Source organism: Pimephales promelas, chromosome 5 (assembly GCF_988280905.1).
Source record: "Pimephales promelas chromosome 5, fPimPro1.hap1.1, whole genome shotgun sequence".
Classification (NCBI taxonomy): Eukaryota; Metazoa; Chordata; class Actinopteri; order Cypriniformes; family Leuciscidae; genus Pimephales; species Pimephales promelas.
Window position 1 is genome coordinate 27,382,979 of NC_142773.1, and position 15,419 is coordinate 27,398,397.

The 15,419-nt window shown below is 37.4% G+C and overlaps 1 protein-coding gene across 3 annotated transcripts; it reads left to right on the forward strand.

Annotated features, from left to right (window-relative positions):
* The first annotated feature begins 518 nt into the window (after nucleotides 1-518).
* fastk (Fas activated serine/threonine kinase) lies at nucleotides 519-15,317 on the forward strand. Of its 3 annotated transcripts, XM_089131215.1 has the most exons (11): nucleotides 519-1,155; nucleotides 2,042-2,073; nucleotides 2,629-3,451; nucleotides 6,035-6,508; nucleotides 7,300-7,448; nucleotides 7,573-7,789; nucleotides 10,503-10,662; nucleotides 10,751-10,842; nucleotides 11,770-12,463; nucleotides 12,562-12,676; nucleotides 13,623-15,317. In XM_089131215.1, exons 3-11 carry the CDS (start codon nucleotides 2,671-2,673, stop codon nucleotides 13,707-13,709), a joined length of 2,769 nt encoding a protein of 922 aa, XP_088987341.1. In that variant the 5' UTR covers nucleotides 519-1,155; nucleotides 2,042-2,073; nucleotides 2,629-2,670; the 3' UTR covers nucleotides 13,710-15,317. The 3 variants fall into 3 exon arrangements, with proteins under 3 accessions (XP_088987341.1, XP_039532017.2, XP_039532018.2); XM_039676083.2 differs by lacking the exon at nucleotides 2,042-2,073 and having other exon boundaries at nucleotides 520-1,155; XM_039676084.2 differs by lacking the exons at nucleotides 519-1,155; nucleotides 2,042-2,073 and adding an exon at nucleotides 2,118-2,486.
* Nucleotides 15,318-15,419: the final 102 nt, after the last annotated feature.

The following is a 15,419-nucleotide window of genomic DNA, read 5'->3' on the forward strand; positions in this document are numbered from 1 at the left end:
TTATTTACTCTCTAGTGCTCAAATGAAGGTGTGTATGTATTTTGAATAGCTGGTGTACGTTATGCGTGTGTGTATTGAATATATACACTGATTTTTATCTCAATTTCTATCTCTTTTTTCCTCTTAAATTCCGATTTATTTTTATTTTAAAGCACATTGTATCAACTACAACAGTTGTGTTAAAAACATGTGCTCTATAAAAAAGAAACTTGACTAATATAACACTTTCAGACACACTAAATTTGGGCCAAGTGCTGGGGGACATTCGTTTTTTAAAAGCACATGTTAATTCCTAAAGAAAAATGAATGTGATTAATTAAAAAGTCCTTAATGATAGATAGATAGATAGATAGATAGATAGATAGATAGATAGATAGATAGATAGATAGATAGATAGATAGATAGATAGATTAAACAAATTAAGATATAGATTAAACAAATTAAGATATAACTTTAGATAAAAAACTAATATTATGGAAGAAAAAACTGTCCGTCTGGCAAACACGTGTTTCCGGGCTGCCTCTGTTGACTTCCGGGAACATGGCTAACACCGGGGCGGCGGACGTCTACTGGCGGAGTGCAAGGGGAGTGTAGCGGAAGACTGGGCACCCTGAGGTTACAAGGCCCTGACAGCACGGAGATATGAGATTATAAGTCTTTATCTAGATCATACATGAAATACGTTGGTTCCGATCAGGCAGCGTTACCTTCACCTACACTGATAATCACTGACTTTAGCTGTTGGGAAAGGAGTCGTGCATGTTGATCAAGCCATGTCCTACCGGATCACACCAGATCCACGCACTGTATTTTTAGCCATATTTTAGTATAACTCTCAGCGTTTCGCGACACGGAGCAAAACAAACGCAGCTTCAACACGCAGATACTGTGAAGTCATCGGTGTAGCAGCTCGTTAGCGGCGCTCAGCTCTGCTCTTCTTCCGGGGCCTCAGCAGATGCTCCATATATTCAGCTTTTACAACATGTCAGTCCCCTTAAAACGTTTATTAAAGATCAATTTTTGAATCCACATCGCTGTGCAACACAGTCAACCGTCGAATCGGTAATCATTTTGCCAATGCCACCGACTCCTGCGGGCAAATTCATCCTCCTGAACCTGCACATCCATCCACGCGCCATCCTATGAGATAAACATGTAAGTTAAGCCTGCTTTCAACTATCACGCGAGGTCGTACTCGTATGGCAGCAATTGTAATGTTTAATCTGTTTATAGTGGTGTATTTTTCAAGACAAATCAAGCTTTTCTGACACGAAATTATTAACAAGCCGCAAGCGACAAAGGGTAAGGTAGAAGTTTAGGTCAAACATCTGGTCATTAACTTTTTTACTCATCGTCATGTTGTTCCATCCAAACCAGAATGACTTTCTATTTTATGTGGCACAGAAGATAACGAATGAGAATGTGAGCTGTCAAGCTCAAAAAAAAAAACAACAACCCCAAAGTAGTTCACATAACTTTTTATTGTTATTGTCTGTAACCATAATTCTATTCTTCTGTGTCAAATTATCCTTTAGAAATCATTCTAATATGGTGCTCAAGAGACATTTCTGATTATTATTAATATTGAAAACACTCATGTTGCTGCTCAAATCTTTTGTGTGTGAACCATGGTACATTATTTCGAATTAAAAAAAGCATTAAACTATTTCATATGTCTATTTTCCAATTGCTGTCTCTTTAAAGGGGACGAATGCTGTGGAAAAGACATATAGTGACTAGTCAAACCATTGACAGCAGATGCATTTATTGTCAATCTCTGTGCAGTTGAACTTATAATGAAATATCCAATATTTCCATTAATACCTGTTTGATATCAATTTTTCATTGCGTTAGTATATTTGGTCCCGCTGATCCTGAATATGTTATTACACAACTGTTAAAACTGTTAAAATGTTTGAGGTTGGTAAGGCTTTTTTATATGATGTTGAAAGTCTCTTACGCTCACCAAGGCTGCATATTGTTACTATTTAAAATAACCATTTTCTATATTCATCTATTTTGTACTCTTATGATTCTTCAGAAATCTTTTTAATATGCTGATTTGGTGCTCAGGTAACTTTTCTTCTTATTATTATTATTATTAATCTAAAGACTAATCTAAATGTATTAATCTTAAGTTAACAAAACATCTATATAATCTTTAATACCTTTGATTTATTTAATGCATCCTTGCTTTTTTTAAATAACCTTACTGACCCCAAGCTTTGATTTACATCCAAGTCTAGATGCACATTTTATCTGTTTTTAGAGTTTTGTATCTGGATCAACCTCATAATCATAATAATTGTATTGTTGTGTTACGAAAATGTATAAACCTATACCTTAATTAATAAATGAGGTCTGATTCAGATGTGAGGATGGGATATCCTCTCCTCCTCTCAGCCCCTGAAGGAAAGGGCACATCAGTCTGACAACAATTCTCAAGTTACCATCTATTTCTGGAGCTGCTCCTGCCTGCTTCATTGGTGTGGAGATGAGTTTCCATAAGTGCTGAACCATAATTTTGCATTTTACTGTGGTTCAGCACTAAAATCTGTTGTATACAGATTGAAAAAATCATTTGGACTATGAAGTGTACTAAATAAAGGATATGCTTTCTATTTGCAGGAGTGTTCTCTTGAACTTCACATTTGGACCACCCTATATACCATGCTGGGGCTGCCTGTTCGCTTTGGCCTTTTAACCTGCAGGAGATTCTCCTCGCCCCACCTGCCTTCTCGCCTACTGAGTCTAGGTGCCCTTACTAGTATGTACACCACACGCATGTACAGCGGTGGTGGGGGCAAGCCAGGTCGCCGCATCAGCCTGATGGGAGGAGGGCCGCCCATGCTAGAGAACCACCATCACCCACTCCCTCCACATCATCCTCATGTCCATCATCCTCAGAGCTACCCACCTGTTTATCAAGCCCGTCTAGATGCCCACCGGCCACATTACCAGACCCACCAGCACTACCACACGCACCCTCAAGTCGCCCACCTCCCCCCTCCGCACTATCAGCCTCATGCACATTTGCATCACGGCAAGAAGAAGACCTGGAACTTCATCCATGAGAAGATGAGCTACGACACCTTTTTTACCATGAAACGACTGATCGATCGCTCGCGCACCGTGGATGAAGTCCTCCGCTGGGTCACGCAGAATCCAGGCAAGATCTCGCACAATCATTACCCCATTGCCCTACAGAAGATCGGCCAGCTCCTGGTACTGCAGCAGGCTGGAGGTCAGGCAGGTGTTGGGGGAGGTGGTGGTGGAGGAGCGGGCGAAGTAGCCTTGTCAGCGACCTCTGTTGGAGGTTCAGGGGAGAACGCTATACGACACATTCTGGACAATCAGGACTTTCAGACTCTCTGTGATGCCATTGTCAATGACTGCTCCAAGTTTGACAACTTCAGCATTGTTAACTGCCTTTATGCTGTAGCTGCTCTTGGTGAGTCCTTCACTTTCAATTCAATGACAATGTAGTCAGATTGCATCGACGGAAACTTTTAGCATTTTTTTTTTTGCACTATTATTAGTGTATTATTTAAAAACGCACATTTTTGTCATTGTCCATGGGACCTCAATCTTTAAAAGGTCAGATTTCCTTACTTACAATTAGCAGACTTCTGAGTTTGTCCCTGAAATATCAGGGATATTTTAAATGAAGGTGATTTACAGGGCTTGAAATGTCACTTTCTACAATTTTATAATTTTTCATGACAAGTCATGGAGCTTTCTATAATAAATATTAGGTTTTATTTAAAAAGCAGTTATGCTCAGTGCAAAAATATATGTTTTTCAATTGAAATATTTTTAACAAATTCAATGAATTGTTATTAGGATAGTATGTTATTGTAATAATCATTCAAGAAAAGAAAAATAGAAAAGCCTGTAACCAATATATACTCAAAATATATATTTTAAGGTGCAAAAAGGACGTGGAAATACTAAGTACATAATTTTTGTTTTTAAAATGTTTTTTTTTAGATCACAGATCACAGTACATTCCAACATAAAGCTTAAATAGAGGCATTATCAACTAACAACAACAAAAAATATGTTAATGTTGACCTGCAAAGGTTTTGCAAAAAGATAAGTGAAATCCTGGGACCTATAAACTTAAAAAGGGTGTCTAAAATGTATCCATTTCCCCTTTTGACCAGTAAGTAATATTTTACAGTGAAAGAAAATCAAATATCTCATAATTTTATGCCATTCTGACACTGTTGGCCGTTTATCAAATATCCAGGTAAGAAAAATGCTGTTACACATTACTGGTGTGCACCCTGAGACAAAGCAACGGCACTGATATATTTTAAGATATGTCAGTGCAAGTTATTTTCAGGTAAAAAAGCTCAATTATGCATTTAGTCTGGGCCTAGGCTTAAGCCTTGTCTGTGAAATAGATTAATCTACTAAATGTACCCAATAGGCTTTAATATGTATGCTTTTCCAAGTGTTTGAATGGTAACAACACCTCTTTTTATTAAACAGATCCTTTATAGTGGTTATACGAATGTCTCTAAAATGTGAAACCATTATCCATTATTCCAGGCTGAAAATCAAAATGTCCTTTTATCCTTGTTTTGGAGTAATAGGTAACAGAGTTTTGGCTTTTCCATCCCAACTCCTGATTGAAATCCTGTTATTATCACAGTATTATATTTTTTAATGTTTAAAACAAAAGGAAGACAGGCCAATGAGATTGGTAAACCATTGCCTAAGCTGAGTGATTCAATGTCCAACCAAACTGAATCTTGATCATCTTCACCCATTCAAAAATATGTTGAAACTGTGATATCTGGAATCACAAGACATCCTTTATTTCTGGGAAGTTGCTTCTTAGTCAATTTGAGTCTCTGTCACTTCTGGTTTCAAATAAAAGAGCTGAACTAGCCATTAATACGTTTAATTATAGTACACTTTAGAAGAAATGGGTTTATGTGAAATAAGTACAAGAAACGAGGCAATACTATCATTTTGATCAAAGCAATCCTTCTTAACATAGACAATAGCAGCAGAGTGCGTCTATCCGAATTATCATGCACAGTCCTATACATTTGCTGTAATTTTATATCCTGAAACTTTACTAAACTGTTCAATAGTTTCCATAATCATTGGAATATATACTTCTCCATTTGAGTAACAAACAAAAGGATGTCGTTTGCATACGAAGCCATTTTATGTAGTCCTTTATACAAGTATCCAGTGTAATATTTTGTTAATTAGAATACACACTCCCTTATAATTTGAAGTAAAAGATATGGAATACATAATAGAATATATATTTTTTCCAATTAATTGGATTATACATGACCATACATTCCACGATCGAATCTTAACGTTTATTGGTGCATTCTTGTAGAAAGATTTATTATATATTTTCAAATAGTTTTGTCAGCTGAAAATATATTTAATTTATTTTTATAAAATATTTGAAAAAGCAATAATATTTAATTTAAATATTTAAAAAAAAAATATTTATTTAAAAAGTGCCCAAATATGTTTCCCATGCCAGCTAAATTGTATGGCGTACTCCATTTAAAGGGATACTCCACCCAAAAATGAAAATTCGGTCATCATTTACTCACAAGTTGTTGCAAACCTGTGAGTTTCTTTCTTCTGCTGAACACAAAGGAAGATATTTTGAAGAACGATTGAAGCTTTGGCACCATTGACTTCCATAGTAGAAAAAAACAATACCATGGATGTCAATGGTGCCAAAGCTCCAATCGTTCTTCAAAATATCTTCCTTTGTGTTCAGCAGAAGAAAACAACTCATACAGGTTTGCAACAACTTGAGGGTGAGTAAATGATGACCGAATTTTCGTTTGTATCCCTTTAAGCAAATGTGCTTATAAAGTTGTTATAAAAGTAGAAAAAATGTTGTTTAAAATTGTTTTAGGTGAAATACAGCATCTGACAATCCTGTCACTGCTTGATGTGTCATTCCGCCACCAAATTACAGTATATTTTCTATATCTATAGACTACTACGACATATAATCGTATGTGCCCTCCATCTCATTTAGGGCTGCCCAGTGACTCTCAGATTGTGCAGGTGCTGGAGGAAGAGTCCCAGGCGCGTCTGTCCCAGTTCAACCAAAAGGACATCTCCATGGTTTTCAGCAGCAGCATGAAGCTGCATCCGTCCAGCCAGCATCCGTTGATCGAGTCGTGTCTCGCTGGGCTAGAGAAGAACATCGAGCGGGAACGCCACCCCCAGACGCTCTTCCTCCTGCTCTCCTACTACCGCACTAAATGGAGAGCGCTGCGGGCGGCGGATGGAGCCTCCCCGGAGCTGCTGGTGGTGAACCGGAAGATCTTGCGGCTGGTGAAGCACACGCTGGCCAGCGTTAGCAGTGTCAGGGACCATGAGATGGCTCTGCTGGATGAGATGCTGTCAGCATGTGCCAGGGAGGCTAGCAACAAGAGCCTCGAGCTTATCTTCAGCTCTCACCTCTTCTACCAGAACAGGCAGGAGAAGTTTGTGAGCAGTCTTGCAGGTGAGTTAATTGTTGTGGCAAAAATTCTGTTAAACATCATCATTGCATAAGAGACACTCAGTCAAATTAATAAAAAAAATAAGTATTTATTCTTGCAAGATTAGGTTCAGTCTAGTACACAGAAGTTACGCTGTCTAAGAGAGTGACCCCCAACAGGAAGATAGGAGACAGCCTGTCGATAGATCTATCTATCTATCTATCTATCTATCTATCTATCTATCTATCTATCTATCTATCTATCTATCTATCTATCTATCTATCTATCTATCTATCTATCTATCTATCTATCTATCTATCTATCTATCTATCTATCTATCTATCTACCTATCTACCTATCTATCTGCTTTATATATACACACACAAACATCTTTGTGTGCATATTTTCATATAATATATATTTATATATTTCATGTATTCCATCAGCATATTTCTGAAATGTTTTCAATGTATTACATGAGCATTTTTAAGCATAATAGGTGTGTGATGTATGAAAAGTGGTGTATTTAAAAAAATCCATCATAAAATGCTTTTAGAAGCCAAAAGGTAGACTTTTGTGGTAAACAGAATTTTCTGTAATTACTCTGAAATGTCTGTTAATGGTTAACAATCTTTTATTATTTAATATTTGTATTTGTGCCCAAGGTGAAATCTAATGGTGATCTTCCAGCAGGGGCCAAACATTGACCGCTTGATATTTATAATGATAAAATGTTTGCTAAAATTATGCCAAAAATGTCCTGTTGACAAGAACTGAATGAGGCTAACTTTAAATCCTTTTTTTGTCTTTTTAGAGGAGTTGCCTAAAAAGGTTGATAGCATCACGCCTTACACCATGGCCCTCATTGCCAAGTACATCGCTCGCCATCGTCTCAGAGAAACACGCTTGCTAGACACTATCGCTGACTTCATGGTCAAGAAGGGTGAATACCTGGACAGCAAGGTTAGACAAATTGACTGGTTTCAGTACTAAAGGGTTGTTTATGCTTTTAATAAACAATAACATAAAAGGTTATCTCATTTTAAAGTATTTAAGATTTCCTCTTCCGATGTTTCCTTTTGTCTAGGTGATCCAGAAGCTTGTTTTCCCATTCAGTCGTATGAGTTATCGGCCAGCTAATGAGGCTCAGTTTTTTTCCAAGCTGGAGATGGTGCTTGAACTAAAGGCTCTGAGCTCTCCCCTTGCAACTGTAAACATCCTAATGTCCTTGTTCCAGCTGGGACATTTTCCTGGGCTTGTTCTTCACCGTGTCTTTTCTCCATCGTTCATCAGCAATGTGACCAGTGAGTTGGAGTTTGTCATTACTGAATGAGTGCTTTGAAAGCAAGCTAACTGGCATGTTTATTGAGTGCTAAGAAGACCACAGCTTCTCTCTTGAGAAGATAAAATAGTCAGTCCTTATGTACTCGGATGGTTAATGGCTTCATGTTTGTTTTTTAATGTTTAATGTTGTATTTATAATATCCTAGGCACCCATAAGTAAACACTGAAATTGCTTTGGAGCAGGAAACACTCATGCAAACAAATCGAAGGGAACATATGCCACTGGCGACCTCTGCTGGTGGATTTATTTCTTTAAAGTCCCCGTGAAATCAAAATTGAACCTATTTACTTTGTTAGCGCATATTACTAGTCTTGTGGTGAACAATTAATCCGTGCAAGTAAAAATATATTTAAAAAATGTTTTACCTTGGTAATCTTTAATCAAAATCTGAAAAGTTACTTCCGGTCTGGAACGGTTCCTTTTTCTGATGACGTAGGTTTCACAGTTTGGGTGGGGAAACGCTTAACCACTCCCCTCAAACCGTTAGTTTGCTATGAGCGAGAGATGGAGAGGAGGAGCGCTAGAGTCAAACCCTGCCCTCTGTTCAATATTCCGTTTCACTTGGAAATACGTCACAGCACTGGAGAAAAATCGTTTGCAACTTCCGGTTCACGGGGACTTTAAAAACATTAAAAATGAATTCCACAAAGGATAAAGAAATGTCTAGAAATCTAGAATAAATGTCTAGAAATTAAATGAGCATAATTTAAATTTCGTGCAATCAATTTTCATATCAAAATAAAGAAAGAACTTTCTAAAATTATTTTCATGAAAAAATAAACAAGTCTTTGTTCTGTAAATAAAAAAAAGTAATTTAATTGATCATTTTTAAAGCGTTTATGTATCGTGGCAGTATATGCTGCACTGAATTTAATTGATACACTATTCAAAAGTTGAAAATAACTTTTTTTTTCTGTTTAATAAGTTTTAAAATGTAATTTATTACTGTGATGGAAAAGCAGAATTTTCAGCATCATAACTCCAGTTTAGTGAACTTTCTCCTCTATAGTGTAGTGAAGATCAGGAGACTCAGTCTAACTAAACTAAAATACAGACTGGTCATATACCTTTACAAGGGGGGAGCGTTACATGGAGGTATAGACACTTTTAAACAAAGCATGCAAATGAGACAAAGGATTCTGCTCGTTACCATAAATTCCCCAGCCCTGATCTCATCAGCATAGAGCCTTGAGATTCTAATCCAATCAGCATGACTTGATTGCTCAAACCTTAACATTGTTATAGAGACAAAGGGTGGGAGGCTCAGTTATCTGACTCATTTAACTTAAAATAGAGAGACCAGGACTGGCAAGATTCTCATAGATATTTCACTTTGAAATTATTTTTATATGTTTTAGCTTACCTCAAGGGCATCCAAGATGTAGGTGTCTTTGTTTCCGCAGTATTTTCAATTTGGATATTTTTAGGTCAAACCGTTCTTGTCTGTCAGTCAGTCCTATAATGGATGTTTATGGGGTCCACCCTGGGTTCACCTCAAAGAGCATGCACAGAGAAGTCCAAATTAAACATGATTTAATGACTCATAAATGTAAGTACACATTGATGGCCTAAGACATGAATCGAGCGGTTTGTGTGAGAAAACGAACAGTATTTATATCGTTTTTACCATCTATTGTAATCACAGTCACGTCCAAGTACTCTGAGGGCGAGGGCGCTTCGGTCTGCGCATGCGAGCCGGAAAGCCCCGGAAGTGATCTCTTGTGCGTGTACGTCAAGATATATGTGAAGATCTAAACATATTTAGATATTCAGGAAATTGCAATGGAAGATGATTTCGATATATCAGACATATAACAGACAACGTTGATTTTTTTTTTTTTTTTCCGCAACCACGCAAGAGATCACTTCCGGCACTTGCGCAGAACGAAGCGCCCATGCCTTCAGACCACTTGGACGTGGCTGTGGTTACAAGAGGTAAAAACGAAGCTGCATATAAATACTGTTCGTTTTTTCACACAAAATCGCTTGTTTCGTGTCTTAGGCCATCAATGTGTACTTACATTTACGAGTCATTAAATTATGTTTAATTTTGACTTCTCTGTGCATGCTCTTTGAGTTGAACCCAGGGTGGACCCCCCCAAAAAAAAAAAAATTATATGACTGACAGACAAGAACAGTTTGACCTAAAAATATCAAATTGAAAATACTGTGGAAACAAAGACACCTACATCTTGGATGCCCTTGAGGTAAGCTAAAACATGTCAAAAATTAATTTCTAAGTGAACTATCTCTTTAACAGGTGATATCATCATCATAACCTTAAAATGTAAAACAAAATGTTCATAACTTTCTCAGGTTATATTCTATTGTATTGGAACCTAATTAAACATTTCATAAAGCTTGTAATACTACTCAATCTACAGTGTCATATGATCCTTAAGAAATCATTCTAGTGCTCAAGAAACAGTTGTGCTGCTTTTTGTGGAAACCCTGATTTTTTTTTTCATGACTCTTTGATTAATAGGAATTATTAATGATTATTAATAGGAATAATTAAATTTTTTAATGAATTTCAATGGATATTTTTTTTTCATTATTGTGGTTCGTGAAATATCACCCAGACATGTATTTGGCTGGATTGTCGAGTGGAGAAGACAGTTATTATTTCTTTCCCCTTTGAGCTGAATTCGGTTTCATCTTTTTTCATGTAGACAGCCCGTACGCCCTAATTGTCCGTCGGTACCTTTCACTACTGGATTCAGCCGTAGAGCTGGAATACAGGGACTACACTGGACCTCGCCTTCAGGACACCCACAAAGTGCTCATGTTTGACCACGCTTTAACTGCAGATGAGGTGAACCGCAAATACAGGTAAGCGACTTTAGAAGTCTGCCAGTATCCTGAAATAGAGAAAATGGCACAAATTTGTCCAGATTACATTTGAATGTTTGTATTTCAGTTATAAAGGTCTGGTTGCAGAGGCACTCCGGCAGCTTATTGGCGAGCACGGCTACAAACAAGACGAAGTTCTCGCACCAGGATATTACACCGGTGATTTTCTTTTTGCAATCCAAACATTTGTTGGGTTTTGACAAATTTATTTTGTTCCTCTTTTGCATCTTTAGGGGCTTTCGCACCAAAGGAACCATTTCATAGTTCCTAGATATATTGCCGTAAGTACCCGCTTTTTGGCGTGTTCGCACCGCAGGAACTGGGAACGATTTTAGTTCTAGGAACACCTGGGGGAACTAAATTAGCTCCTACTTCAGCGTAGAGTCTAACCCAGCACAATAGGAACTACCAGTGATGTAAGTGTACGCAGATTGGTAGAACGCACCAAACACCAGTAGCCACCATTTAAAAGCAAAAAGCTGTGTACACAGTCACATACAGTTTATAGATTATATAATACTCCACAAACTTACTCTGTGAACATAGAAAACTGTGATAGATGGACCTCTCAACCTTTACTCTAAAGAGATAATCCAACGTGATTTGGAGGGGACCAAGCCAAACATTATGTATCACATTATGTGATTATGTATTTAAGCTCAGCTAGCGATACTGGGCATCAACCATACGGTAAACGTGTACTGTTTGCTTTCTTTGTTTAACAGTTCTCTCTAATAATGTATCAGACAGGACTGTTGTAAACTAATTAAGATGGAGATTGGGAGCGCTGTGTGCTCAGTCTCTGGCATTCTCAGTGCCTTCAAAATAAAAGTCACAACAAGAGTGGCTTACATCACTTCAGAATCCTAGTGGCGGTGCGAATGCAACCAGGAAAATGGCCCTAGATCATTTAGATCTCGAGGAACTGCCCTGGTGGCTAGTTCCTATAACTAAGTTCCTATAACTACCCAGTGCAAAAGCCCCTTTTGCCACTTGGAATGAAACCATCTGCTAAATGCATAAATGTAAATTCTTTGAGTGCATTTTCATCTAAACATATTGATGTGTAGTTTTCTCTTACGGCAGATTTCCTGCTGTGGATCGACAGCACAGGCCGCGTCCTTCCCATCAGAACAGGCACACCAGCAGCATCATTAGCAGCAGGTTCAACCCCGTGTGTAGTAGTGAACCTTAAATCTCCAGATGGGTCCGGTTCTGTCGCGGCCCTCACTACCGACTTCCATAAGTTTTCTCCCTTTGCCCCGTCACTGGAGGAAGGGGCTGACAAACGAGCTGGAGAGGAGTCTGCCTTCCTCTCCGCTCACATGCGTCCTCCAGCAGCAGCAGCAGCAGCAGCAGCAGTAGCAGCACCAGGAACTCAGAGGGTCGGCCCTAATGGAACGGTCTCGCTGGACTACAACCCATATTACACCTCTTCAGATTATTACTCGACTCTAGCCAAGGAACACTCTCTGGAGAGCCAGGACAGCTCCACCCTTAGTAGCCCCTCAGACTGCCTGACCCAGACAGGACCCTCCGTTCCTGGAACGGTTGCTCCGCAAGACTCCCTGTTCCAGTTCTCCATTGGAAAAATCCTTGAGGACGAGGGGGGTACTGCGATAGGAGCGAACACAGTGCCGGACTGTGAGATCGCTACGTTTTATGAAAGTGTGTCGTACCCAGAGGGTGGCGAGAGTGATGTCGTAGCCGGTTCTCCACTGCAGCTTCACAACCCTGACAACGCTGAAGCTGACCGGACCACAGGAGAGCAGGTGAAGAGGTCAGTCCTTCCTGAATCATTCAAACTATGTGTCATCTGGGCTTGAATGTCTTGTTCATCATCTTTAACACATTCTTTCTGTCCTTTCTCATTTGCAGGGTTATTATGTCTGTAAATGATAAATGGCATTATTGCCATAATTCTGACGTGCTGGTGGGATCCAGGGCCATGAGAGATCGTCACCTGCACTTACTTGGCTATGTTATACTACAGGTGAACACTGATCAATTTAGATTTGTTCTGTTATTAATTACTCTTGCAGGCTTAAGATATCATGCTATTTTATTCAGTCTAGTTTATTTAAAACAGCAGAGATTAATTTAAATGTTCTTAATTGTAATAGCATTATATATATATATATATATATATATATATATGTATATGTGTATATATATGTGTATGTATATATGTATGTATATATGTATGTATATATATATATATAATGCTATTAAAATTAAGAACATTGGTCAAAAAGTGTCAGTAAAGACATTAATGTAACAGGAGAATTATATGACTTATAAATGCTGTTCTTTTTTTACTTTCTAATCATCATTGAATCCTAAAAAATTAATGGTTTTCGCAAAAAAAATTGGAGCTTCACAACCGTTGTCAACATTAATAATAATAAGAAATGTTTCTTGAATACCAAATCTTAGCATATTAGAATGACTTCTAAAAGATCATGTGACACTGAAGACTGGGGTTATGGCTACTGAAAATTCAGCTTTGCCATGACAGGAATGAATTACACTTTAAAATATATTCAAATAGAAAACACTTCTTAAAAATTGTAACAATACTTCACAATATTATTGTTTTTACTGTACTTTTGATTAAATTAATGAAGCTTAGTGTCCTTGTTATATTATAAAACTTCCTAAGAAGGCTATAACTGTTAGTCCTATTAAATGAATCTTGAAAAAGATGAAAACAAATACCGAAACTTTGTATAGTATAAAGGTACTATTGAGCAGTTATAGTATCACTTGTTACTTCTACTATTGAACAATAAACTATTGTATTTATTTACATTGCATAACAATGTACTGAAATACAATGGTACTAGCAAGATATATTCCCGAAAACAACATATTGTCATGTCATGGTTCTACCTTACTAATGCATGCATAATTTCTCTGTGTCTTTTTTTTTATTGTAGTTGCCCTATCTGGAGTTGGAGAAGTTGAATGGGATTGAGGAAGTGAAGCAGTACCTACACAAAAAGCTCCTGGAGGTTATTTTATGACGACATAAACGAAGCGAGTGTGTGTGTGTTCATGTGCTTCAGTGAGCATGTGCGACTTCTGCATTTTCAAGAGGTTTTGTTGTTTTCAGAAAGACTATGGTGTATGTATGTGTCTCTGTGTGTATGTGAGCGTCTGCATGTGCGTTTGTACACACAGGAGGTGAACAGTCCTTGTTTTCAGGACAAACCATCAGTTGACACAAGGAGTCTGGGTGGGTGTTCTTGTCATTCTTTAATTATTCAGAGGTCTCCTCTGGGCAAAAATCAAAAAGGTTAATGTAGTAAGTCTAACTGTGCCTGGAAAACAGCTTATTCAACATCATCAAGCATACAGTAATTCCCTCAGTGAGTGATCAAGGACCATTTCATTCACAATGAACAATATATTTAGCAACACTTCTGAAATGTTTTATATTTGTCCAGAGTGAGTGTTTTTGCTATATATTCGGGGGTGAGAGGAGCGGGTGGTTTATTATATGTTCCCCAGCACATTATTTTTTGTTTTACATGGTGTTCCCACAACCACTTTCATGTCCTCACTGTTTTTTTTTTTTTTGGTGCATTTAGGTGCCGCCTTGAGAGTAGGCAATATTTTTGTGTTTTGGGGCAAGTATGAGGAGTATAATATATTTTATGGATGCGGACACAAATGTGCAGAGGTCTGGTGATGAGCCACAGATATTTGTATTTCAGATGCTGCCACCACAGCCACTGCTGCTCTTTGGTTTTAAACCTAAAATAATTGAAGGTTTGGGGGAAAAATATGGACATATATATTAATAAATAAGTGGAGTTGTTGATTGAAAGTCTTATGATGTTAACTGTATGGAGTTACAGAATAGAAATGTTGGAATGTACAAGAATTATTATATGCAGGAATGGGTTATGTTTATATATTTTTATTTTCTCAAATTGAATGATGCTTTGGTATCATGTGAGGGGGAAAAGCAATTCACAAAGTTGACTGCAGGATAATTATTAAATTGTTTTCATCTCCCATGTGGAGAATGTTGCATTTTTAGATTGTGCCTTTAGCGTATGGATCTGCCCTCATTGTAACCTTCAGATAAATTCTAAACAAAAGGTTTAAAGAAAGTCCAAATTTAGCAGCAAGCAATTAAAATATATATGTTAATTTAATACTTGAAAAGAATGTAATCCATGGAATTTTGTTGGTTTTGTCACATACATTTTTTATCACCGTGACAGGCAACAATCAAGTTTAATATTTAAGTATTCTCATAATCTATTTTACTAAGTACAAAATAAATTTTGCATAGTTTGTTTTAACTAAAGCCATGAAGGTTTGTTCAATCAAGGCCTTGCTTGCCTCTACATGAATATGAAACGTATAAAAATCCTAAAGTCAGATCTTATTAATATGGAAGATGTATTTTGTGCGAGTCAACCATGTACCACTTTATCTGTGTGCATTTGCTTTGCTCTTTCTTTAGAGGGAAAGATAATTTATTATCGGAAGTGAATGTAAGTGGACTGTGTGAGTGAATGTCTGTCTGGTAGAAGGTGGGGAAATGGATTGAAATGTCTGTTTATATATATATATACATATTAAAATGTCTATAAAATATTATTAAAAATGAAAAAGCAGATAACTGTCTTGAATTTTTTTTTTTTTCAAACTAGGAAGAAAGCCTCACCTGTTGTTGGAACTGATATGCAGTGTTATTTTAGTATAATCTATATACTTTT